Genomic DNA, 24,365 nt, shown 5'->3' with positions numbered 1-24,365 from the left:
CAATCGCAGCATTGAAGGGGTTAATTGAGGAAGAGGGGGGGTAGGGGTTAACTGAGGAAGGGTGAGGGTGGGGGGGCTGGTCTCCACACTCATGTGGAGACCAAAGAACCCTGTCTCCCTGTCCCTGAAGCTGCCTCTGGCAGCTGGGACACAATCTCCAACAGACTGGAGATTGTAGGGGAGGAGTCTCTCTGATCAGTCCTACAGGACTGATCAGAGGACTTCTGGGGCTCGTTTTTGCTGTTGCTGGTCTGCCTGGGTTTCCAGGCAGACCACCAGCAGCAGAGCCCCCTACAAAACGGAAATTAACCCCTTCAATGCCGCGATCGCGGCATTCAATGCCGCGATCGCGGCATTGAAGGGGTTAACGCTGCACTGACGCTCTCAAGGAGCGATCAGGCAGCAGGGGGGTGTTGGATCAGGCCCCCACACTTGTGTGGGGACCCATTCAACCCCCCCCCCCTTTCCCTGAAGCTGCCTGTGGCAGCTGAAACCGCGATTGCAGATCTTTCTGCAATCGCTGTTTCTGCCTACAAAATCACTCCGTGGGAGTGATCGTAGGCTTGGGGGCGGGTTTAGAGAGGCTGTGCTGTCTGCCCAGAACTCCTGGGCAGACAGCAGCAGCAGCGCCTCCACGATCACCGCGATCGTGGTGATGTGGGGGCGTTTTTTGGAGGAGACGTACCTGGTACGTCCCGGTCTACCGGTGACCAGTAACCAGGAAGTACCAGGTACGTCCCGGTGCTGAAGGGGTTAAGGAAAATACATTTAATAAACAATTGATAACTTGGTGGAAAAAAATAATACATGATATTTTTAGTAAATCATGTTAATTGATAAATATTAAATAGCTAAATAAAGTGACATTACGTGACCGTGCTGGGCCACATCTCTCTGATCAGTACCAGAAATAGTTTTTTTTAGAAATATGCTTCTATAAATCCTTCAGATGGACCACCACCAAATGTATATATTTGTTCAAATGGCTAGTAATTTGGGATAGGCCTTATAGGCACAGTTTCCAACAAAGAATGTAAATTGAAGAATCTACAGTGCACCGCCACCCCCATAGTCTGCATTTTGCTCCACTTAGACGCAAACCCAAACAGACTGGTGGATGTGCAGCGGGAAGCAAGAGATGTGTTTGGCCCAAAAGCAGAGAAATAGTGCAGATGTGGACGTGGATCCTTTTATGTATGTGATCTCAGCTATTAGAGAACTCGGCTATTGCAGCTATGTGATGGCTCGAGTGTTTCTTTAAAAACAAGCTCTAATTGACCCGCCTGTTTGACGAGGGCCTAAAAATGGGTACTGTTTGGGGTACTTGAGCGGCGAGATTCAGAATATTTACTTTAGATTGGAACTCTCATCGGTATGCATCCCATTCACTTTGAATGAACAGTAAATTCATTGTATTGTGAAAAATGTGTTGCTTCCAGAACTGTGGTCCTGTTGGCCCAGCTGTCCTGCCCATTGGCAGTTTTTGGTTAAGACTCCAGATATTGAGTCAGCGGTTTGCTCTGCAGGAGACCAACTCCATGAATCCATATGTTTCTGTAAAAAGCATGTTTTAATTTAATTTTGGGGATTAATGAATGTACTGGCACCCACTGTGCTAAGTAGAAGACTTTCATATTTGGTATTTGTTTAAAGGGCATGTGCGCAGTGTCTGTTATTAGTGTATTTTTTGATTATTTGTAGTCTTATTGAAAATTCTTGTTTGTAACATAGCTGTAGCACAAGCAGAGACATAATATTGGTGGCACTTGAGCCATTGGAGCTATTGTGTATAGATGACACCTGCTGGGCGGGGGGGGGGCGTTCAAATGTCCCAAGGGAACTGATGTCATGCGGCCAGGTAACCAGACCTGCAAGAGTGGGGGATGGGTCGGAAGTACGGTATTACTATATCAAAGTGTGTTGGGGCTTGTTTATGTCCACATACATTTTGTGTGTATATTACCTATATTACCTATATAATATACATGTTTTAGCCTTCCTTATCCTTCAGAACACTTGCTGGGTATATTGCTCTGTAACACAGTTTTCAAGGGCTATATTTATAAATATACTTGTTTCTAAAACAAATTGTAAATAAATGCATCATTTAATGTGATTATCTTATTCAAATTCCTATAAATAAGTAAGATGTCATGATGAAGCTCAGCTTCTAATCACCCCCTGTCTCCCCAAAAGTGTCCCCTTTGAAATATTGGAAAGTATTCTGCCGTTGCCGTGGGCAACTCACATAACAGTCAACCAGTTAAAGACCGGCTGAACATGCCTGCATGTGCTTGTGTCCTGGATAGACAAGCATATGCCTGCTTAATCTAGCAGAAGCAATATTATATTCACTGCTTGCATGATAATCTAAAGTATACTTTTCATTGTAATAGCAGGAGGACGAAGTGGGCAGCTTGTCTTGATCTGCTGCGCTAATAAAACATGCAAATTCAGAATTTTCTTAAACAGCCGTGAAGTCCAGAATATAAGAAAAAGTTGGTCAAGTGTCCAAGTTAGGGGGGAGGGGACGTTAAAATGGGTAACGCAATACAGGGGCAAGCATGAAATCATAAAATGGTTTATGTAATACATACTGCCGATAATCTACATTATTAGATGTCATATACCAGAACGTACAAGAATCGGTATTAAATCATATTTGTGTGTTTTACACTAATTTACCTTTTCTATTTGTCTCATACTATTTCATCTGTTATCAGAAATGAAAAGTTGAGAAGCTGTTGTGTAGAGCAATGCAAACAATGAGCTCTCCAAAGCTGCTGAGGCCTGGTCTTATTCATTTACAGCAACCTAAGGAAAACTTGGCTCTTAACCTTCCCAACGTCCCAGATTCTAGTGACACAGCACAATACAAACATGCCATAGATTGGATGATGGGTTAGATACAGCTGCTGGGTTGGATGGGCAATTTTTCCCAACCTTCCACATGGAATACGGGACAGTCGTCTTTTAATTACAACTATGTGGGCATAAAAAGTCGTTAGCCTGCGACTGGGTAACATATACAGTATCTCATTGATCGTTTACTATGACTCGCAATCAGTGAAGGCATCTGGGGCCCCTAACATTTCTAATATCTGCCTACATATAAGCATATAAGTTACATTTCTAGTGGGACAAGACACTACTCTGTTCTAGATTGGGTCGGTCCGTTGGACACCCCGTCACGTCACTCCACATCTAATTGCCAGCGAACTATCGACTATATTCCCTTATCGGAAAATGTATCGCATACTTCGATGGGGAATGGCAGAGCCCTGGGTGATCTAGTCTGTGAGGACATTAGTAAATCTGCATTGGAATTGCACAACATTTAGTTTACTGTTATGTATGAAGAAATGCATTACCGAACTCTTCTTAGGTCATGGATTTTATTTTTTTAATGGGCAAAAGTCGCTCAGACTGCTGTCCCCAGTATAGGGAGGCCCAGGCAGATCTTTCTCATTGTTTTTGGTCATGTTCAGATATACTGAAGCAAAAAAAAAAAAAAGGACAGCAGCTCACCGGATGGCAGTAAAAAACTATTGTTTATCGGTTGTACAGAGACGTGTAATCATACGTTCATTGTTTTATCCCTTGTTTGTTTACATTTTTACCATGAATTATCCTCCTTGCTGCTGCGTGAACATGTGTCTGAAGGCTATTTGATTTATCTACTGCTGTCTCAAAGAATAAATTATCTCCTATACTTCTACTATAATTTATTCTGTCCTCTGCTTTAAATCAGTTTATCAACTTGATTCAATTTTATGGCCATTCTTCTCCTCAAGCTATTAAACATGTAGATCTTTTACTCTTCTAATAATTCCATTCTGTAGATTGCACTCCGTTTTTGCCACCATAGAAAATCTGTTAATGCTTCCAAACCCAATGTTGGACTGGGGTAGTGATGTCCGGATCATGAACGAATCGTTCATTTGATCCGGTTCTTTTTAGTGATCCGGATGAGTCGGTTCACTAGACTGAACGATTCGTTTGTAGCGGTTCAGTCTGTGAATCATCATGCAGCTGTAACCTGATCCTAGAGCTGTGAGTCATCTGCAGAGCACTCTGGGGTCAGGTTACAGCTCATTAATTCTCACAGGAACGATGACTCATAGAGTCAGAGAGTCGTTCAAAGAGTCGAATGAACCGAAGAGTCGAATGAACCGAAGAGTCGAATGAACCGAAGAGTCGAATGAACCGAAGAGTCGAATGATTCGAATCTTACAGGGATCCGGATCTTACAAGGATCCGAATCTTACAGAGATTCGAATCATTCAGAGAATATCACTGATACCATACTTTTATAAATAAATACATTAATAATGTTCACACTGCCCCCAGGATTTAGATTCCCCTGAGTTTGCCCCCCTTTACCTATAACTGCACCTACAGTTAACTTTATTAAATTAATTAAATTAACCCTCAGTCATCAGCATAAAATTAACCCTTATACCCCATCAACCATAACTGCCCCTGAAATTAACCGTAAAGATCCCATTAACCATAACGGCCCCTGAAATTAACCCTAAAGACCCCATTAACCATAACGCCCCCTGAAATTAACCCTAAATACTCCATTAACCATAACTGCCCCTAAATTAATTGCATGTACTCCAGATAAATTACCTAATAAATTGGTATGGTTGATGGGGTCTTTAGTGTTAATTTGGGGGCAGTTATGCTTAATGGGGTGTTTAAGGATAATTTAGGGGCAGTTATGCTTAATGGGGTCTTTAGTGTTAATTTAGGTGCAGTTATGCTTAATGAGGTGTTTAGGGTTAATTTGGGGGCAGTTATGCTTAATGGGTCTTTAGTGTTAATTTAGGGGCAGTTATGCTTAATGAGGTGTTTAGGGTTAATTTGGGGGCAGTTATGCTTAATGGGGTCTTTAGTGTTAATTTAGGGGCATTTATGCTTAATGAGGTGTTTAGGGTTAATTTGGGGGCAGTTATGCTTAATGGGGTGTTTAGGGTTAATTTGGGGCAGTTATGCTTAATGGGGTCTTTAGTGTTAATTTGGGGGCAGTTATGCTTAATGGGGTCTTTAGTGTTAATTTGGGGGCAGTTATGCTTAATGGGGTGTTTAGGGTTAATTTGGGGGCAGTTATGCTTAATGGGGTGTTTAGGGTTAATTTGGGGGCAGTTATGCTTAACGGGGTGTTTAGGGTTAATTTAGGGGCAGTTATGCTTAATGGGGTGTTTAGGGTTAATTTGGGGGCAGTTATGGTTAATGGGGTGTTAAGGGTTAATTTTAGGGGCAGTCATGGTTGATGGGGTGTTAAGGGTTAATTTTAGGGCAGTCATGGTTGATGGTGTGTTTAGGGTTAATTTAATGGTGAGGGTTAATTTAATTAATTTAATAAAGTTAGCTTAAGGTGCAGTTGCAGGTAAAGGGGAATGTAAATCCTGGGGGCAGTGATTATTAATGTATTTATTTATAACAGTATGGTGATATTCTCTTAATGATTAGAATGCCAATGAAGGCAGAGAGTCGTTCAAAGATCCGGATCTTACAATGATCCGGATCTTACAATGATCCGGATCTTACAATGATCCGGATCTTACAATGATCCGGATCTTACAATGATCCGGATCTTACAGTGATCCGGATCACTGTAAGATTCGGATCCCTGTAAGATCCGAATCTTTGAACGACTCTCTGCCTTCATTGACATCACTGGAGGCAGGGGGGAGGATTCATAATGAAAGGGGCGGGGCCAATCGTTAGTGTGCCTGCACGGAGTTACTGGAAAACAGTAACTCCGTGCAGACACACTGAGTGATCCGAAGATCCGGATCATGAATCGGATCATTTCAGTGAACGAATCGAAATGATCCGATTCACTTTAATGATCCGAACTTCCTATCACTAGACTGGGGTAGCAATTTCTAAAAGTAAAACTTCATTTTTAATTGGGTATTGCTGTTTTGTTTGGGTTAATGCCCTACAGTAGCTTATTATGGGTCAGAATGACTAGATCTTGTTAGTGCTTGCCTCCCACCCTGGAGGACATGGACAAGATGAAAATCTGTGTTTCCTTGTTTTGTGCTTGTTTATGTGAGTTGGTGGTTTGTGGTGTTTTTGTCATGGTGGCACATGCCTTTTAAAAGATAGATCAGTAATGCCCATTTTGTATTTTTTTTTATCCTTTAAAACACTCAAAAATCCCACCTTAATGCTAAACGCAGTGTTCAGTTCACCATATTCACTTGGTTCCTGGTGGTTTGAAGGCAGCCAGCACTACAAAATGCTGATGTCCGCCAAAGCATTACCCTTTTTCTTTCCTCAACTGTATGAGAACCGCGTGTTTCTTGCACCCTCTTGTTCTTTCTGTATCTTAGCTGTTAACAATCCATTCAGCATAGCAAGCAATGAATGGTTCCATAGCATCTGTCTCACTTTTAATATTTATGCCATTTTCTATTCCCTATTAGATGGTATTCACAGTGTTACAGCCCGATGTACCTTGCAAGTGGCCATCATTACAGATGAGATGCTGTCGCACAGTATTACCCTGCGTCTGGGGGGCATCTCCCAACAACACTTCCTTTCCCCTCTCCTGCCCCTGTTCATTAGTGCAGTGGCCAACGTACTTTCTATACCACCACCTGGTGTCGTAGTCTTTAGTATCAAAGAGGATTCTGAGGTTCCAGCACTGTCTCTGGCTTCCGCTCCGGATATGCAAATTCTCAACGTCAGTCTCTTGGTAAGTCACAATAATGGATTTTTAGACTGTGATGAGGCGTCTTTTATTTTGGTGAATTTGTATTTCTGAAATGTGTGTGTACCCTCTTGGTTGAACAGATGCTTAACATTATAGCGTTAGTTGTATTGGCAGCAGTTGACTCATAAAGAATGGTCAGAAGGAAATACCGGACTTGTTGTTTGCTGAACTTGTAATGTGTACACAGCCAAGAACTATGCAAAATGTAACATTTCTCCTCCATGCTTCAGGTCCAAGGTAGTGAAGGAGAGTTTCTTCCGTCAGAGATCCTACGTGAGCTGTTGTACCTAAACCGTACATTGTTGGCTGCTTTGGCACAGCAGCAAGTGTTGCCATTTGATGACAATGTTTGCCTTCGAGAACCCTGCCCAAACTACATGCTGTGTGTGTCTGCCCTGCGCTTCGACAGCTCTGCTCCCTTCTTGGCCTCCGACACTCTGCTCTTCCGCCCCATCCTTCCAGTAGGAGGCCTACGCTGCCGCTGCCCAAAAGGTTTTGCTGGTGACTACTGTGAAACCGAGGTAGACCTGTGCTACACAGGACCTTGCGGAGAGCATGGTGTCTGCCAGAGTCATGAAGGTGGCTACACTTGCAGGTGTCATGAAGGTTACACAGGTGAGATGGCTATTCTTGCCCTGTGTATGAATATAAATATGTATATTTAACATGTAGTATCCGCAATTCAAGTAGGTTTTTTGTACCAAAGAACTTGTACTCATCTTCTAGAAAAACTAAAATGCTAACTTATTGCAAAATTCTAAAAGCAGTGGCTAACACACATTCTTCCAAAAAAAAAGTCATACCGCTGTTGTACATATTCATACCTATACCAGCAAACGTGCGTTGGGCAGTATACCTGCAATCTATTAGAATTAGAAATGTCTTAATGTGTATATGCAGGATACATTGGTGAAGGGTTTTAGCGGCTCCCTTTTGAGACATTTATGCTAATTGGGGTTATCCCCTTTAGTGCTTACCATTTCAGATTGGAACATATGCGGTGAATACTAATTTTGCGCTCTTTTGTTTAAACCTACATAGTTTCTAAAAACAGATTGAATTTTTATTTGTTCCAGGGTTCCACTGTGAGATTTCCTTGCGCTCTGCACGGTGCTCTGCAGGTCTTTGCAGAAATGGGGGAATATGTGTGAACTTGCTTGTGGGGGGTTTCCACTGTGACTGTCCTCCGGGGGCATATGAAGCCCCGTACTGCACAGTCACCACACGCGCCTTCAATGGAGAGTCATTCCTTACATTCCGTGGCCTGAGACAGAGGTTCCACTTCACACTGTCACTCAGGTAAATATATCACGTTTCAGATGTGAAGATTCTTGTATACCTCTTAAAAAAAGTTGCACTTTTAATATTACCCTCTTCAGAACATTGGGAAGGTTCATGGCCCATATGAGCCCTTAGAGTTTACAGCAGCAGGGACATTTCCCCCATGCGTATCCCCAAGAGATCAGACAACCTGCAGTCTCCCCCGGCAGCATTGCAAGGCTCCATGCTGACAGATGAAGTGTAATGGTTCTCAGTGCAAGTAATGGTTACACTTAAGTAACACTCAATGCTTAAAAGGAGGTTTGGGTATCCTCTACTGCTGTTGTCTTTGCTGACACCACTGGAAGCACTCCATTACATGAGTCCCTAGAGGGTCTCCGCTGGTCTCTCTGATGACCCCCTCCTTTTCTCCCATGGCTCATGATCAGCCATGCGAGTCTATAGAGCCCTCCTTGATGATCACTGGGATCAAACATAGTGGTGATCAAACTAAGATGGTAAAATGCATTAAAAAAATAAACAAATCTCAGAGATTCGACCATAACACCAGAAGTACCAACAGGTTACAATAGTCATTTCTAAAGTTTATAACCATCCCAAAGGGATTTGCTGTCAGAAAAGTGTTAAAACCGTGAAAAATGTTTGTTTTTAATGTAAATTAAAAAAAAAAAAACCTTGCTGCTGTACTCAGGGGGTGTTGCTTAACATTTTTTCTCCAGCAGCGGCACTTAACCTGTGAATGAAATCCTCTGCACTTAAAGACATCTATATATTTTTTAATATTTTTATTCATACTTAATGATGATTCTATACATATAAGAAATCATGCATAGTATGGGTAAACAAGAATACGGTTCAAATAGGAAACTCCATTCTTTTATGTTGGGGGAATACCCCTGTCACAAACGGGTTGAAATGTATTTATTTAGTACGAGCAATGTCTTATGATGGACTGGAAACAGAGACAAAGAGACAAATAAGATTGAAGTTATAATAACAGGGAATCTGTTTGATAAATGCAGGGCCCTAATAAGCTGATTCTTGGATGACTGCCATAATGTGTGTTTCTTTCTCTATATGTCTCCCTTATTTTTTAACTTGTGTTCCACTTTCTCTCACTGTTCTATCCCCCCCCACCAGACTTTGTTTCCCCCTTTCTCTTTTTTTTTTGCTGCCCCCATCCCCTTTTTGTTTAGCCTCATTAGTCATAGTGGGAGAGGGTGGAGTGGAATCACAGATGGCCCCAGGCCAGGGCAGTGACAGGTGCTAATTAGTCCGTGAGGTTGACAAAGGGTGAGGAGGTCAGAGGTCAGCATCCTTCAGGGTTTATATAGAATTCTTTCAGCTCTGATAAGATGAAAGTAAGAGGATGAACTAAATCACAACAATATCAATAACAATAGTTTGCATATTACGAGCATCCACCTATTGTGTATTTTTCTTTGCGCAGGTTGACACAGAACCACTCATACCTAAGCAATCTGCTATATATATAATGGGTTTTGGGTTTAACAAATATATGGCAGGAATGCTGTAATATTCAGACAATGCTGCCTCTGGAATCCATTTGCTGCTAGCCTTCGGATTGTTTTTTTTTGTACTCCTTTTTATGTTTTGTGTGCTTAAGCGTGAAATGTTAGCCATGTGACTAAGGCGAGGCAATTAAACAGGTAAAACATTAATTCCTATGGAAAAAGTTATTTGGAAAACAAATTACATTACATTCATTTATAAAGCGCCGACAGATTCCTCAGCGCCGTTACAGTCAGAAGGACAATTTAGAAACAAACACATACAATAACACATACAATAACAAACTGGTGCAAAGGAGAAGAGGGCCCTGCTCTTGCGAGCTTAACCAAATGTGACCCAACCCCTAACAGCATCACATTGTGAGAAACACGACTATGTGGTATGCCATTATGTTTACAAGACAAACTATTTCTTTGCAAAGTAACACTGTTAAATATTAATTTCCTTCTGTCAATTTAGCTTTGCCACTCGGGAACAGAACGGCCTCCTGCTGTACAACGGAAGGTTTAACGGGAAGCATGACTTCATTGTCCTAGAAGTGACAGATGAACAGGTCCAGCTGACTTTCTCTGCAGGTACTGTACCTCTCCCTCAACTAAATTATGAACTATTCAATGAATGAAAGTCAATCATTCAATCATCAAAAACAATAGCATATGCTGGTTTTATGTCTAAACATATGCATTAATTGTCTCCAAGAAAGACACTGCTTGTCTTAATTATCCTAAAAATTATGTTTTTCTATGTCGCACCTCCCGCATAAATAAATTGTCTTACACATTTTTCTTATAATGCTCCCTAACAAATTGGAAGCAAAAGGTGCTGGAAACCACTGAAAACAAATAGACAATAATGTTCACCTACAAGTGAATAATGCAACAGATTCCTGCACTGCCGAGGAAGATGTGTCTGTCTCCACTGCTGGAAAGCTCCATAATATGTAGGACTGGAGCAGAAGGACATTTTATTACTTCCGGTTAATTAGAAAATTGCTTCTCGGGTAATCTGCTGAAACACATTATTGTGTGCAGCTTCCCACACCATACTGCATTCCTAATTAAAGTGGAACCCACAGAATGTAATCACAGCTAAGAGCCATTTGATCCTTTAAGTCTACATACAACTTCATTTAACAGTTTTGTAATTTATCTCAGAGTTATGTACATATATATAATGGTTGTGTAATATAACCTGTAATATGATGCCCCCTGCTTTTATGCTTAAATGCCTGTTCTCAAAACATCAGTTTATTAATAAATATAATAAAATACAAGCCTTCCTGTCTTTTAGGTGAATATACCACCACAGTGTCACCATATGTTCCTGGTGGAGTGAGTGATGGACAATGGCACACTGTCCACCTGCACTACTATAATAAGGTAAGTTTAAAAAAAAGTTAAGGTGAAGTTTGTAGCAACAGTGTGTGCTTGAGGAGCATTCAGTGACCTGCGTGTATGTACTCAATTATCATGTGCACATTTGTGGGTTTTGATTGCATGTTGTTTCTTTCAGCCAATTGTGGGTAAATTTGGGGAGCTGCAAGGGCCCTCAGAACAAAAAGTGGCCGTGGTAGCGATTGATGATTGTGATACAACAGTGTCACTACGCTTTGGAGCCATCCTGGGAAACTACTCCTGCACAGCGCAGGGAATGCAGTCTGGGACCAAGAAGTGAGTGTGCCAAAGAGGTGTAAAAAAATAAAAAATAGAATGGCTGGAAGCGTGAGAAGATACCATTTTTTAATAGTGACATCAGTGGAATGAAGACTTTACCAATGAAAGACACGTGGTGGGGAGGTGACAAGCAGGAGGAGAAATGTTCTCAGAAAAAGGAGTTGAATAATGGCAACATGCAAAACAGTGATGTATTTGGTAAGGTAAATACATCACTGCTTTGCTTTGTCGTGGTGTCCCAAGTACAATAAATGACATCATATGCCACCATACTGTGTCTTTAATGAAGTGTAATAGGCCAGTCGGGGAAGATTAAAGATCTCCCTTGTAACCTGCCCATTGTACAGCAGGCCTTTTGCCCCCCCTGGACCCGCCACCTTAGGTCAGGATACATCCCTGATGCAAAGGCTAATAATAAAACGGGGTGGCAAAAAAGTCAAAGTAAATTACTATTTTTGCAGCAGATTGAGAGATGGAGTAAAGACTAGGTACAATCCTAAACCTTTATCCGCATGTCACATAGAATTTAAAGGGGGAAAAAGCCAAAAAAGTATGACTTTCCTGCTTTTTTTTAAAGTATCTTTTCAACATTTTGCTGTCTTAGGTCTTTGGATCTTACTGGCCCTCTGTTGTTGGGAGGCATTCCTAATCTCCCTGAAGGATTTCCGGTGACACACAGATACTTTGTGGGCTGTATGAAAGACCTGGTGATCGATAACAAGGCCATGGACCTTGAGGAATATATAGCAAACAATGGCACTATACCAGGTATATTATAAACACTGTGCAAATGCACAGTAGAGAAAACACAAGGAAAATGTCATGAAAACATTGGGAAACACAAGTTTTTATTTTGCGTTTACCAGTTTAACATTTACATCACACCGACAGGTTGCCCTGCCAAGAAGAACCAGTGTGAAGGAGAGAAGTGCCAACATGGCGGAACCTGTGTAAACCGCTGGGATGGCTATTCATGCGAGTGTGCTTTGGGCTATGGAGGCAAGGACTGTGAGCAAGGTAAGGCCATATTGTGAAGAGCCTGAAGTTTTGATTTAGTCAGGACTCCCACTTATCTTTTAAAATTGCATCTTAAGCATTCCACCCACATCAAGCAACAAACATTAGTTTTGTAATCGCAGCCCACACATTTTGTTACTGCACCCTTATCATGCACCTTCCGATGTTTATGCGACAACCCACACACATATGTTTAATGTACCTGCAAACTGTGTTTTACACTCTGAAGGAGCACACTTGGCTCTGACACTATATGTATTATGTAATACATCCCATATATAATTGAGAAAATTTATTTATAGCAACATACGTTTTTGTTTATTGTTGGTTGGATCACAGTCAATGTTCTAGTGCTACCAAGGATACAGGAGCCCCACATACAAACACTGTGGCTCTATTAATGTTTCTAAGAGTGGTCTAGCAAAGTAAGAGAATTTAAATTTGCATCGGATAGGCATTTGTCTATACTGAATCTAAGATGAGACCAAGTACTGATTAAGGGTAAAATAAAAATAGTTCTTCACTTCGAAGTTCCTTGCCACTCCACCCCCAAGATATGCCTTGTACCTTCCTATATGCCACTTTGCCCCCTGATACACCACTCTGCCCCCCCCATACTCCCTGGTGTGTAGTGGGGGCAGCCGACGAACCTCTGCTGCTGGCCGGCACTTTCGCTAGAGCTTCTATGACTGAGCACCGGAAGTTCATGTAACGCCGGTGCTCCATCATAGAAGCCCCAGCGGAAGTGAAGGGAAGTAGCTGAGGTTTTCTGCATGCATCCTCCGCAGCACTGAAGGGGACCTGGAGCCTCTCTGGCAGCCAGTGGGCATCTGCGCAATGCGCACAAACAACCTCCACTTCCGCCGGTGCCTCTAACCCCCCCCACACACAAACACACAAACACACCTGTTGCTACACTATATCTTTTATGTATTTATTTTTTTACAGAGATGTGGTCTCCATTCCGTTTCCTGGGTGATGGTTTGGTATTTTGGGAAAGCCTCACATTGCCTATTTCTGTGCCATGGCATATAAGCCTCATGTTTCGTACTCGACAATCAAATGCCATTTTACTAACATCTGAAGACGAGCAAAGATATGTCGTGACGCTTCAGGTATGTCACACTATTCTTGTAACTGTATGCACAGTAGTATATTTATGTCCTGGAGATAATGTCCCCTGCTACTATAGAACTATGCTACTATACCCTGCTACTATAGAACTATGCTTTCAAAACAAAAAAAAATAAAAGGAACACTTATATTTTACAAAATCTTCTTTCCTTCTCCACTGATTAGCTGCTTGAGTTGTCAATCAGTAGCAGTACAGTACTTCGAATCAAGTCAGCTGGAGTATCCCACTGATTGACAGTTTAAGCAGCCAGTCGCTGGCAGGCAAGTGCTCCCGTTGAAATCAATGGAAAGGATTTAGACAAATGCACTGGGTCCAAACAGCCCCTGCAAGCAGCGTTCAGTGGAGCCATCACTTGCTCTGACGGGAATACATCGCATGCAGGGAGCATTCGGCTAAAAGCATCTCCTGCGGGCATTGAGCTGAGGGTGGGGAAAATGCATTTGGGGGAAATTCTGCAGAATTTTAATGTGGATTTTTTTTTTGCAAATACATGTAAAGCATAAAACAAATAAACAATAATAGTGTAGTATATTTAACCCTTCAAATGTATGCAAACAAATGTTTCTTTATCCACAAAAATCCTGGATCACACAAGTTCATCACGATCAGTTCTTTAATTCCATGATTCTAGAATAGAAAATAATAAAAACATCCAGTGGCACAATATTGCATACTTACAACCAGCCGCCTCTGGCTTGCTGAAGAGTTCAAGTGGGGTCTAAGGAGAACCTACTTGTTAAATGGAGAGAATATTTTTATGCTTTGATGTGCTTAATTTTACCGCTTCTTTGTTCTTTGTTTCATAGATGAGTGAAGGTTCCCCTGTCCTTTCGATGCATGACTCTGCCAGGCTACTCTCCAGCCTACGCCTGGAACATCTGAAGCTGAATGATGGTGTTTGGCATCACATATCTGTAGAAGTTCAGAAGGACCCTGCTATCTCTGATGAGCATATCATTATCCTTAGTACAGACTATGGACAGGAACAGGTATGAGACACTGTACACAATGTAGCACTGAACAACATTTTAAAATATAGAAAATAAGTTGAATGGCTACCAAACATCAGTTTTGCTTGAACAGTCCCGACAGTGGGGCTTGTATCCTGGTTAGCAGCTGTACCTGGACAGGTTCCAGATTATCAGGCTGTTGGTAGCTCCAAATGCTCAATGCAGTGTGCATCTATAAATGGGAAGAAAATGAACCCTTCTTCAGGAATACCTGTGGCTGTGCGTGTAGCAATCATGTGGAGTCATGCGCTGCCACACCTCTGTTCATTATTGTGGGAAGTTAGAATCCTTTAAGTGTCCTTTCTGCCAAGAACATTCTAATGTTCCATTAAACTATATCTGGTAAGATGGTGCCTCGGAGCGTTGCTCATTAAAGAGGGCAGTTAAACGTGAGTTTGGAGGGCAGTGACATTTTCAATATGAAGAGCCAACCCCGTTGAGTATGAAAAGCTTGTCTCGTATAGTTAGAGAGGAGATTTCTTCAAACTTGCCTCACTCCGTAAAGTATGATTTACCTAGGGCCGAGGAGTTGTTTTTGTTGTAAAAAAAACCCCTGTTAAGAATGGCCATTAACAACACAAATATTAATAGGAGGGTTACAGTCTTGTCCTGAAAAGAACACTTTTAAAGACTTCTGTCTGGATGCAAGATTTTTCTAATATAGCAGATATATTTATTTTGTAAGGTTCATTAATTTGAGTGTGCAGAAGAACAGTCGTACAATAAATAACTAATTTCTAATATCTCTTTTTCTAAGGTCAAAGGTTATTTTCCCAATGACCTAATAGGTGTCCTGTTGAGTAAACTAAGCGTTGGGGGCGAGGTTGGTGCTGAAGGCACAGTTTTTCATGGATTCCGTGGCTGTATACAGGTGAGTATTGGAAAACAAAAGGTTTATAGATTTTTGTATGTTTTTACTTAGATTTTTTCCTGCTTTCTGAGGTTAAATATAGCCATGTGCTTTTGTCCTCTATTCATTTTCTTTGTTTTTTTTCTTCTTTAGGGTGTGCAGGTGGGAGGTCCATCAGGCTCATCACTCTCCATAGCCTCTGCAGAGCGTATGAATGTAGACCCGGGCTGCAGCTTTCCGGATCCCTGTGACTCCAATCCATGTCCGGTGCACAGCTACTGCCGGGATGACTGGGACAGCTTCTCCTGTGCATGTCACCAAGGTAACGTTTTGCCGCGTTGCATTGTCTATCCTATTCTCTTTATTTGGGAAATGTGACATTAGTATTGATTTTCATGCATCTGCTGCATACTTTGTAGGGTTTTATGGTGACAACTGTACGGATGTCTGTGAACTAAACCCGTGTCAGCATCAGTCTACGTGTGTTCGGCGTAGCGGTTTCCCTCGTGGATACCTTTGTGAGTGTTCTTCAGGCTACTATGGGCCATACTGTGAAAACAGGTAAAGAATAAGTTATTTGCTGCTCCTCCAGTGCACACACCATTGTTCCATTATTTATATATATATAGCAACAAATTGGAATGTTTCTCTGATACATACTATGAACGTTATATGAAATAAAAAAATAATGGGGGCTTTGAGTAGTTTACTCTGTTATCCCCTGTCCATTTAAATGTTGTCTTCCACATACATTGCCTCATAAACGTAAGGGGGAGGGTAAATATTTAAATAACATAAACAGTTGTCTGTTTATTCCTTGATTTTGTCATTGCATAAAGGCCTAATGAAAAGAATTAGTAATGTTTTTGGTAAAAAGGGTTGGCAAAGCCTAAATTACTTATCAGTCTAAAGGAGACATGATGCGGATGTAATTCTAAGTTACCCCTTAATAGAAGGTCACAAGGAATTCTGTGTCAAATAAAAACAACGCCTATAAGAATGAGAACTGTATGTAGATAGAACTACTTTAAGCGTACTGTTTAACTTTAAATACTCTATCACGCAGGCTGGATCAGCCGTGTGCCCGTGGATGGTGGGGTCACCCTGTCTGTGGACCATGCAATTGCGATGCTAGCAAGGGCTTTGATACGGACTGTAACAAAACTACAGGAGAGTGTCGTTGTAAGGTAAGAGAACAAGGAAAATGGCAAATGGGTATTTGGGACCACTTTACATTACATAGTTCAACCTTGCTGTTGATCTACAAGAAGTCAAAAACAAACACTTGAAGTAATTGTGCCCCAAAAAGGGAAACATGCTTCTTGACTCCCAAATGGCAATCTGATGCCTCACTGGATCAACAAGCTATAACTAAACTTGTCCTTATGTTATAACAGTTATATCCCTTGTGAAAGTCCCTGGGTTGCCATCTTCTCAGTTTTTTTTTTCATTTAATGCTAAATTTGAAGAAAAAAAGTGATGTGCAACTTGTAATATTTGCTTCACAACGGACAAAATAGATGAAAATGATTTTTTTTAAATCAGGGCAATTTAATATAGTTTGGATATTTATTCTCATTGGCTCTAGCTGTGTATAATTAATATACATGTAAAACTGTGATTTATTATTATTATTTTCATTTTTTGGGGTTTTTTTCTTTTTAGATTTTATTTATATAAAACAATATCTTACATTTATGAATATGAATTTCAAAAGAAAGTTGTATTTGCCCTGAAAGAAATATATAATGTGTATGGGTACACTTATTCAGTAAGGGACATAACAGGTGTCCTGTAATGTAAAAGTCCTCTTTGAACGTGAAGGTCTGTTTTCAATCCAGGTGCAAAAAACATATTGTCTAAGCCCGTCACTTTTTGTAATTTGTATAACAATTTGAGGGACTTTATCAAGTGCTTTAGCAAAATACAAATAAAACCACATTATTTTAAATCATTTCCCCACCACGGATGTCAGGCTCACAGGTCTGTAATTACCTGGCTGACATTTTGATGTGTTTTTGGATATTGGTACCCCTTCTGCTTTACGCACCAAACCATGCAAGAGAGAGTCCTTGAAGATCAAAAGCTTTTCAGAAAATGATGTAAACAAAAAAGGAGAGAGAGTACAAAATTAGGAGGCTTGGTGATTAAAACCAATGGGAAATATTTTTTGTTGGGAGAGAGCTGAGAAAAAAACCTCCAAGGTGAGGCCAGAGCTCCTGAAATATATTAATGTATCTAAGCATTTGAGCTATGGAGGCTACTATTTATATGTTCTTATTTAAAATTCTTATTGTTAATCTCCCTTTCAGGATAATCATTACCGTCCTCCTGCTGGTTTGTCTTGCTTGCTTTGTGATTGTTATTCCACTGGTTCCCTAAGTCGGACGTGCGATCCTGTCACAGGACAGTGCCCCTGTAAACCAGGGGTCATCGGACGGCGCTGTGATCGTTGTGATAACCCGTTTGCTGAGGTCACGTCAAATGGATGTGAAGGTGCGATCAGATGAAGCAGGGAGGATCAGTCAAACTGTTTGCTGAGTGGTAGTGGTGGTTTTATAGCTGGTGCTGGGTTTTGATTGCCTTTTTTTTTTAATCTTCTTTAACAGTGAACTACGATAGCTGCCCCCGAGCTGTAGAAGCTGAGATCTGGTGGCCTAGGACACGCTTTGGCCTTCCAGCTGCTATATCATGTCCTAGGGGATCAGTGGGTAAATGTCTCATGAAAATTACCCTGAAATTGAAGTGGGTGCATTTTAATTTGTTTATATTGACTGCTGGTTGCCTTTTTACTCAGGAACGGCTATCCGTCATTGTGATGAACACAGAGGGTGGTTACCTCCGAACCTGTCAAACTGTACTTCCCACCCTTTTCTACCATTGAAAGGCCTGGTATGTAATTACAGGGAATAACTTATAAAACGGCATGTTGTTACTATTCGTGTTTGTTTATATTTGTTTATATGTTTTTTCTGCCCTCTACCTGCAATAATGTATTTTCCTCTTGTGCTAAACAAATTGCTACTCAAACTCTATACTAGGCATGTCCAAACTTTTTTCGAAGAGTGCCAGATTTGATAAAGTGAACATGTGCGAGGGCCGACCATTTTGCCTGACATTCTTTGAACCATTAAAATGAAATGCAAATTAACTATTTTATGCAAAGTTTATTGAAAACGGCATACTTTTCATTTTGTGACTTGGATGACAAATCTAAACAGGTGTTAAAGCTGCCTTTAATATAAAAAAACCAGATCTATATTTGGGCAACTTATCTGTGGGGCCTTATCACTCCGGAACGCGGGCCGCAATTGGCCTTCGGGCCGGACTTTGGACATGACTGCCCTATACCCTTTATTATAACAATGTGTCTTCTTTTGTTTTAAATCCTACTGCTCCATTTGTACCATTTATGTTTCTTTCCAGCTGGATACACTAAGCAGAAACATTTCATTAATGAGCCCTACAGTTGCGCAAAAAGGTGCGCAAGATCTTTTAAATGCTACCCAGGGAGCAGGAACTTTCTTGGGCAGTGACGTGCAGGTGTCTTACAAGTTGCTGAGTACTATTCTACAGAAACAGAGTCAAGAGAGCGGCTTCAGCTTGGCAGCAACTCAGGACATCCACTTCACAGAGGTGATAATCGCCGTCTTTTATAGACTATAACCTTAATAGTGGGAGGATCTGTGACAGACTGCTTTGTGACATTGTATTTTTGGGATTGGGGAGAGACCTCATGGCTTCCTTTTTGTGTGTCCTTCCCTTATATTTGCCTTCATAGTCTGCTGCTGACAGTTTAATCGATGACTTTGGCTTTCATTCCAGAATGTGGTAAAAGTTGGCAGCCATCTTCTTGATCTTGGCACAAAACAAGTATGGGAGAGTATCCAAATGTCAGAGGGTGGCACGGCCCTGCTGCTGCGACACTACGAAACATATGTGGGTACCCTGGCCCGCAATATGAAACATACCTACCTCAACCCTTTTACCATCATTACTCCTAACATCGGTGAGTGAAAAAAATATCCTTTTCCTCTGCTGTAAAATCGCCGATCTTCAGTTATAAACTTGCCTATTTCTGCTATTCTCCACCAGTTGTGTCCGTGACGAGATTAGATCAATTGAATTTTGCCGGTGCGGTGTTGCCCCGCTATGAAACGCTGCGTGGTGTGAAGCCAAGTGACCAAGATACAGCAGTAATCCTTCCACAGCCACATTTCATGCTGCATGACACACATGGTAAGATGTGCAAGAACTCCGTGTAAGCAGGGATTAGATTTATGTTGTGCTGTCAAAGACCTGATTTAAATCAATAAATATCCTTCCAAATGAACGGAACTTGGGTACATTCTGCATGTATAGTGTAAGTGCTGCTGTGCTATAAACCTATAAATCAGCATTGTTTTAGCTGCACATGTACTATTTTACTGCTGGATATTGCAAAAGCCTTAGGGTGAGGCAGTCTTTTTAATACATATGGCTGTACAGCACAATGGCAGCTTTCAGGTACAACTTAAATAATAAAAATGATAAATGGATGTATGAATTAAGATTTGGTATAGTCTGTAATTTTTAAGATACGTTGTTTAAGCTATACAAAACATTCTTTTTATTCTGTAGTGTTTTCTACCAGCTATTATTTTTTTTGCTAACTCTGGTCCGCCATGTATATCTAACAATAGAAACAATGGAGATACTGATTATGTCCCTTTCACAGCATCTCTCGCTAGTAAACCCTTGGAGTCCTCATCTGAACTCAGCAGAAAAAAGCGAGAGAATGAACCCCGGGGAGATGGGGTGCAAAGAGATGCCCAGGCTGTGGTGTCAGTCATAATCTACCACACCCTGGGGACACTGCTGCCCGAGCGATGGGATCCGGATAAGAGGAGCCTTAGGTACCTACGACATGAACAACCTTTCACACTTCCCACTTTTTATATATTTTCCCTCCTTTTTGCTAATATTATCTATAACTTTATTTCCCACGAGGTCCCTCCCCTTTCATAGACCACAGCAATTTTAAGACCAAGATTTGCTATGCCCATCCCTACAAAAAAATAATGCATTTAAGGTGTTTTTTTTCCCCTTTCCTAATTTTTCTGCTGCTGAATATTTTTTTTTAAATTATTATACAGAATTCTTTTTCATACTGGATGGACGTGGCATTTGTTTTTCATTTTGTGTCTTACAAATTTTCTTTGGCATTTCGTTTCTTTCTCAGGGTCCCTAAACGCCCTGTAATAAACTCTCCTGTAGTGAGTATTAACATCCACGAGGCAGATGGTGGGGCCCTCCATCAGCCCATTACAGTGCAGTTCCGTCTGAGAGAAACCCAGGAACGATCTAAACCCATCTGTGTGCACTGGAACCACACTCTTCAGTAAGTTTCATTTATCTTGTCTGTATTTTATCTGATGACACATTCTTTACTTATAATCTTTAATTTTTATGAAGTGTCACTGCTTTTTCCTGTCTCAGAATTATTTTATTGATTGAGTTTTTTCCCTGATGTATCATCGATTCCCTTTGTCCTTCTCTCAATCCCTTAGATTACCCACACCAGGAGGCGGTTGGTCAGCCCGTGGCTGTGAATTGGTTTTTCGGAACGAAACTCATATCAGCTGCCAGTGCCATCACATGACCAGCTTTGCCGTTTTAATGGACATGTCTCGAAGAGAGGTGAAAAGGGGCAATAGAAATCCCAAAAAGTGGGGGGGATAAATATTAACACCAACAAGCACGGAGCTGCAGCTGCTTTCCAGAGAACTCTGTGTTCCTTTCAGCTCCTCTGACTTCTAGACTCATGGAAGTGATAAACATACGTTAGAAGATCTTTTAACCTGAATGACGCTGTCATTTTGCAGGAGCTGATTTTACTCTTCTAAGGCCATATTATTGGCCTGACTAAATTGGAAATTTCAAATAGTTTTGGAAACTTTGTAAATATTGACAGTGTCATTTGTAGTTCATGAAAGAATATTGACTCTATCTCAGAGTTAAATACATGTCAGATAACCAGTGGTGGGAGTATACTGTTCATCTGATGATCTCTGGGTTAGTGTGACCCCTGTCTACATCCACGTTTGTTTATGGTTGATATCACTGACTTTGGCTCTCTCTTACACCCATTCTCTTTCCTCTTTTGCCACCAAGAATGGAGAGATCCTACCTTTGCGTGTAATTACATACTCGTGCCTAGGAGTGACACTTGGCTTTCTGTTGCTTTCAATGCTCTTCCTGTGTATCCCACGCAGTCTACGTTGTAACCAGCACAGCATCCGCAGGAATCTTCTGCTTGCCCTTTTCCTTTCTCAGCTCAGCTTCCTGCTTGGGATCAACCAAGCAGATATGCAGGTATGTCTTGAGAATTTAAATATCTATTTAGTGTTTGCGAGGCAGCTATTTCTGGTTATGAGCAAGGTCATTAAATGCTGATACTACACATTTAGTAAAGCTCTCGATTGGCTTTTGTCTACTGGCTTTTGTATTCATATATTATGCATGCATTTTATTATAATTTTGTGAAAACATTGTTGCACATGCACAGAATAACAAACTTCTTGTAAGACCTGCATAAAAACATGTATAAGTGTGCCCATGTATCTATGGGGTGATTAGGATGATCAGATGATGTCCTTACTGACTACCTCACGAGGGCATTTGGGAAGCAACGCCGAAAAAAAGTCAAAAAGCAACTCCAATAACTGAGCCAAGTGTCCCCCATCTGTATGATTAGCTAACACTGTACTTAGAATAGACCGTAGTCAAATGTTTTATTTTCTTAATGGTTATTAATCCAGTTTTGAATTACCCTCTGATATTTCCCCCCGCTATTTACAATATCCAATGAGCTTGCAAGCTTCCACTGATGACCCCTGCCTCTTTCATTTGCTTGTCGCAGTTCACCTGCACGATCATCGCTATCCTCCTGCACTTCCTGTCTCTGTGCTGCTTTTCCTGGGTTTTCCTTGAGGTTCTGCACATTTACCGTAGGCTAAGTGAAGTGCGGGATGTCAACGCTGGCCCCATGAGATTTTACTATGCACTGGGCTGGGGTGTCCCAGCCTTTATTACAGGTGAGTTATTTCTTATTTTTATTATAACCAATGCCACTAACTTTGATGAGACTATTTCTGTGTGATAGTAGATTTGATTTATGTTGGGGAAACAGAAGTGGAAGCCCACTGGAGAGAACGCTTGTGTATTTCACTTAAAATAACCATGGTTTCCTTTTGACATTCCCAAATTGTCTTTTACTTTAGAAACCTAATTTAAAAATATATTTTCTATATTTACTCAAAGTGGTAATATATATTTGATTACATTAGTACAGGGAGTGTGTTTATATATTTAGAGATGATCCACTAACTGTCCAAATTGGCTACACATTGTCTATTTCATATCACTTTTCTGTAGGTTTGGCAGTTGGATTGGATCCTGAGGGCTATGGGAACCCAGATTTCTGCTGGCTGTCTGTATCGGACACCCTCATATGGAGCTTTGGAGGACCTGCTGCTTTTGTAATCTCGGTAATAAAGTAACATTAACCTACTAAGAACCACGTTCCTTTTTTAAGGAAGGAAACAATCTCTATTACTTTTGCTACCTTCAACCTTGATTTTCCCAGTATAATATATGTACTGTTATGATTAACAAAACTAAAATAACGGGGCAGAAAAAGAAAACCTACAGTCTTACCTACTATACTATAGGTGCAAATGGGGGATATAACCACAAACTATATTATAGTCATTTTCCTGATTTTGGAAACCTCTCCTATACCTGGGATTTATGCACCACTATTTCCGAACCGTGTGGTTGTCAAATGTAATGTGCTGAGACTTGTAGCCTTAATAACGTTCCCAGATTTCGGAGCCACCCCATATGTATTTGTTTTACATAAATTGTTCATGCAGCCATTTCATTGTTAACCCATTCCAAGATTAGGTGCCACTACTGGAAAGCAGTAATGATGTTGGACAACACCCCACATGCATTGATTTTTATGTGTTGGAACATAGTTAAGGGCCTTACATAGATTTGTTTGCACAAAAAAATGTATATATATGTTTGCTTCGGTGGGCAGAAAGCATAGGGTCATTGGTTAGGAAGTTTATTCGATAAAAGTAAATGAGATGTATACAGCACTGTATTTTATATCCTTATTTTATAATATATTTAGCTTCTCACCATATCACATTACACACATAACCTACTATAATGTGACAAGTTCTCTTTAATTGATATAAATCACATTTTGAGCTAAGAATGTATTACAATATTTGTTTCCGATTGTCTTTATGAGAGAATTGGTATTGTAATTGGTAATGAGACTTCCCATTATAAAGTGAATGTATGAGTGATAGCGTTCCCTTTGATGCAGTTCCCACTGCTTAATACAAACGTGCAGCATCTTATGGAAGGGTCTGAGGGTTCCTCTAGTATATGACTTGTTGATTTGTTTTAAGTTAAGCTTGATTAAACTGTATATCTGTTTCAGACTGGTCTGTTCCTGTGTCTTCTCTCTGGCCGGGTTTTGTGTGCAGTAAAAAGGGAGGGATTCCACAAGAAGGGAATAGGGTAAGTAGATCACATTAAATCCGTTGGAACGTATGCAATGTCTTTGTTCAACTGTGATCTTACCCACTCATTTAGTTTGCCCCCCCAACTTTATATTTTTTATGACAATTAGGGGCTTTTTTTTGAAGAGCCAAACCGAGAGCAACTGACCTGAAAGCACCTTGACAGTGTTTTGTTTTCATTTTCTAACGTAATTATTTTTAACCCTGTCAATGCCAGTGCTCCATAGGAGCACAGCAATGATCACGTCATAGAAGATGCCTAAAGGAACTTTGACAAGATCCCAGGGTTAACGCCTCAGGATCGCTCTTGAGTAGCCATTATACAGCAGGGGCTGGTCACGGCTGGTCCACACACACATGTAGGGACCAAGAAAACCCAAGGTTTTGTCACAGAAGCTGCCTATGGCATTATCCTGTTGTGTAGCCGGCACCGGAAGTTGTATACGCGTATTGCGTAGATGTCCCACGCCGGCCCCGCAAGACACCCGGGATTCTGCTCCGGTAAGTCGGGGGTGGGCAGAGGTAAAACGCATCGTGCGGTCCGCACAGGC

The 24,365-nt window shown here is 41.0% G+C and overlaps 1 protein-coding gene across 1 annotated transcript in view; it reads left to right on the top strand.

Annotated features, from left to right (window-relative positions):
- The window catches only part of CELSR2 (cadherin EGF LAG seven-pass G-type receptor 2), a 41,240-nt gene that overhangs the window by 8,585 nt on the left and 8,290 nt on the right, over positions 1–24,365 (top strand). The window contains exons 2-28 of the mRNA XM_053457821.1: positions 6,444–6,715; positions 6,964–7,348; positions 7,810–8,032; positions 10,007–10,122; positions 10,838–10,926; positions 11,060–11,217; positions 11,825–11,988; positions 12,112–12,237; positions 13,186–13,352; positions 14,179–14,361; positions 15,140–15,253; positions 15,386–15,554; positions 15,652–15,793; positions 16,299–16,419; positions 17,545–17,728; positions 17,842–17,943; positions 18,030–18,124; positions 18,659–18,868; positions 19,058–19,241; positions 19,328–19,471; positions 19,950–20,127; positions 20,454–20,612; positions 20,782–20,911; positions 21,386–21,586; positions 22,134–22,308; positions 22,649–22,761; positions 23,733–23,812. Coding sequence (XP_053313796.1) covers positions 6,444–6,715; positions 6,964–7,348; positions 7,810–8,032; positions 10,007–10,122; positions 10,838–10,926; positions 11,060–11,217; positions 11,825–11,988; positions 12,112–12,237; positions 13,186–13,352; positions 14,179–14,361; positions 15,140–15,253; positions 15,386–15,554; positions 15,652–15,793; positions 16,299–16,419; positions 17,545–17,728; positions 17,842–17,943; positions 18,030–18,124; positions 18,659–18,868; positions 19,058–19,241; positions 19,328–19,471; positions 19,950–20,127; positions 20,454–20,612; positions 20,782–20,911; positions 21,386–21,586; positions 22,134–22,308; positions 22,649–22,761; positions 23,733–23,812 — 4,384 coding nt within the window. The remainder of the gene's footprint in view (positions 1–6,443; positions 6,716–6,963; positions 7,349–7,809; positions 8,033–10,006; positions 10,123–10,837; positions 10,927–11,059; positions 11,218–11,824; positions 11,989–12,111; positions 12,238–13,185; positions 13,353–14,178; positions 14,362–15,139; positions 15,254–15,385; positions 15,555–15,651; positions 15,794–16,298; positions 16,420–17,544; positions 17,729–17,841; positions 17,944–18,029; positions 18,125–18,658; positions 18,869–19,057; positions 19,242–19,327; positions 19,472–19,949; positions 20,128–20,453; positions 20,613–20,781; positions 20,912–21,385; positions 21,587–22,133; positions 22,309–22,648; positions 22,762–23,732; positions 23,813–24,365) is intronic.

The sequence above is a fragment of the Spea bombifrons genome, chromosome 2 (assembly GCF_027358695.1).
Source record: "Spea bombifrons isolate aSpeBom1 chromosome 2, aSpeBom1.2.pri, whole genome shotgun sequence".
Lineage (NCBI taxonomy): Eukaryota > Metazoa > Chordata > Amphibia > Anura > Pelobatidae > Spea > Spea bombifrons.
The sequence above is the reverse complement of the archived record's forward strand: the minus strand, read 5'-3'. Positions and strand labels throughout refer to the sequence as shown.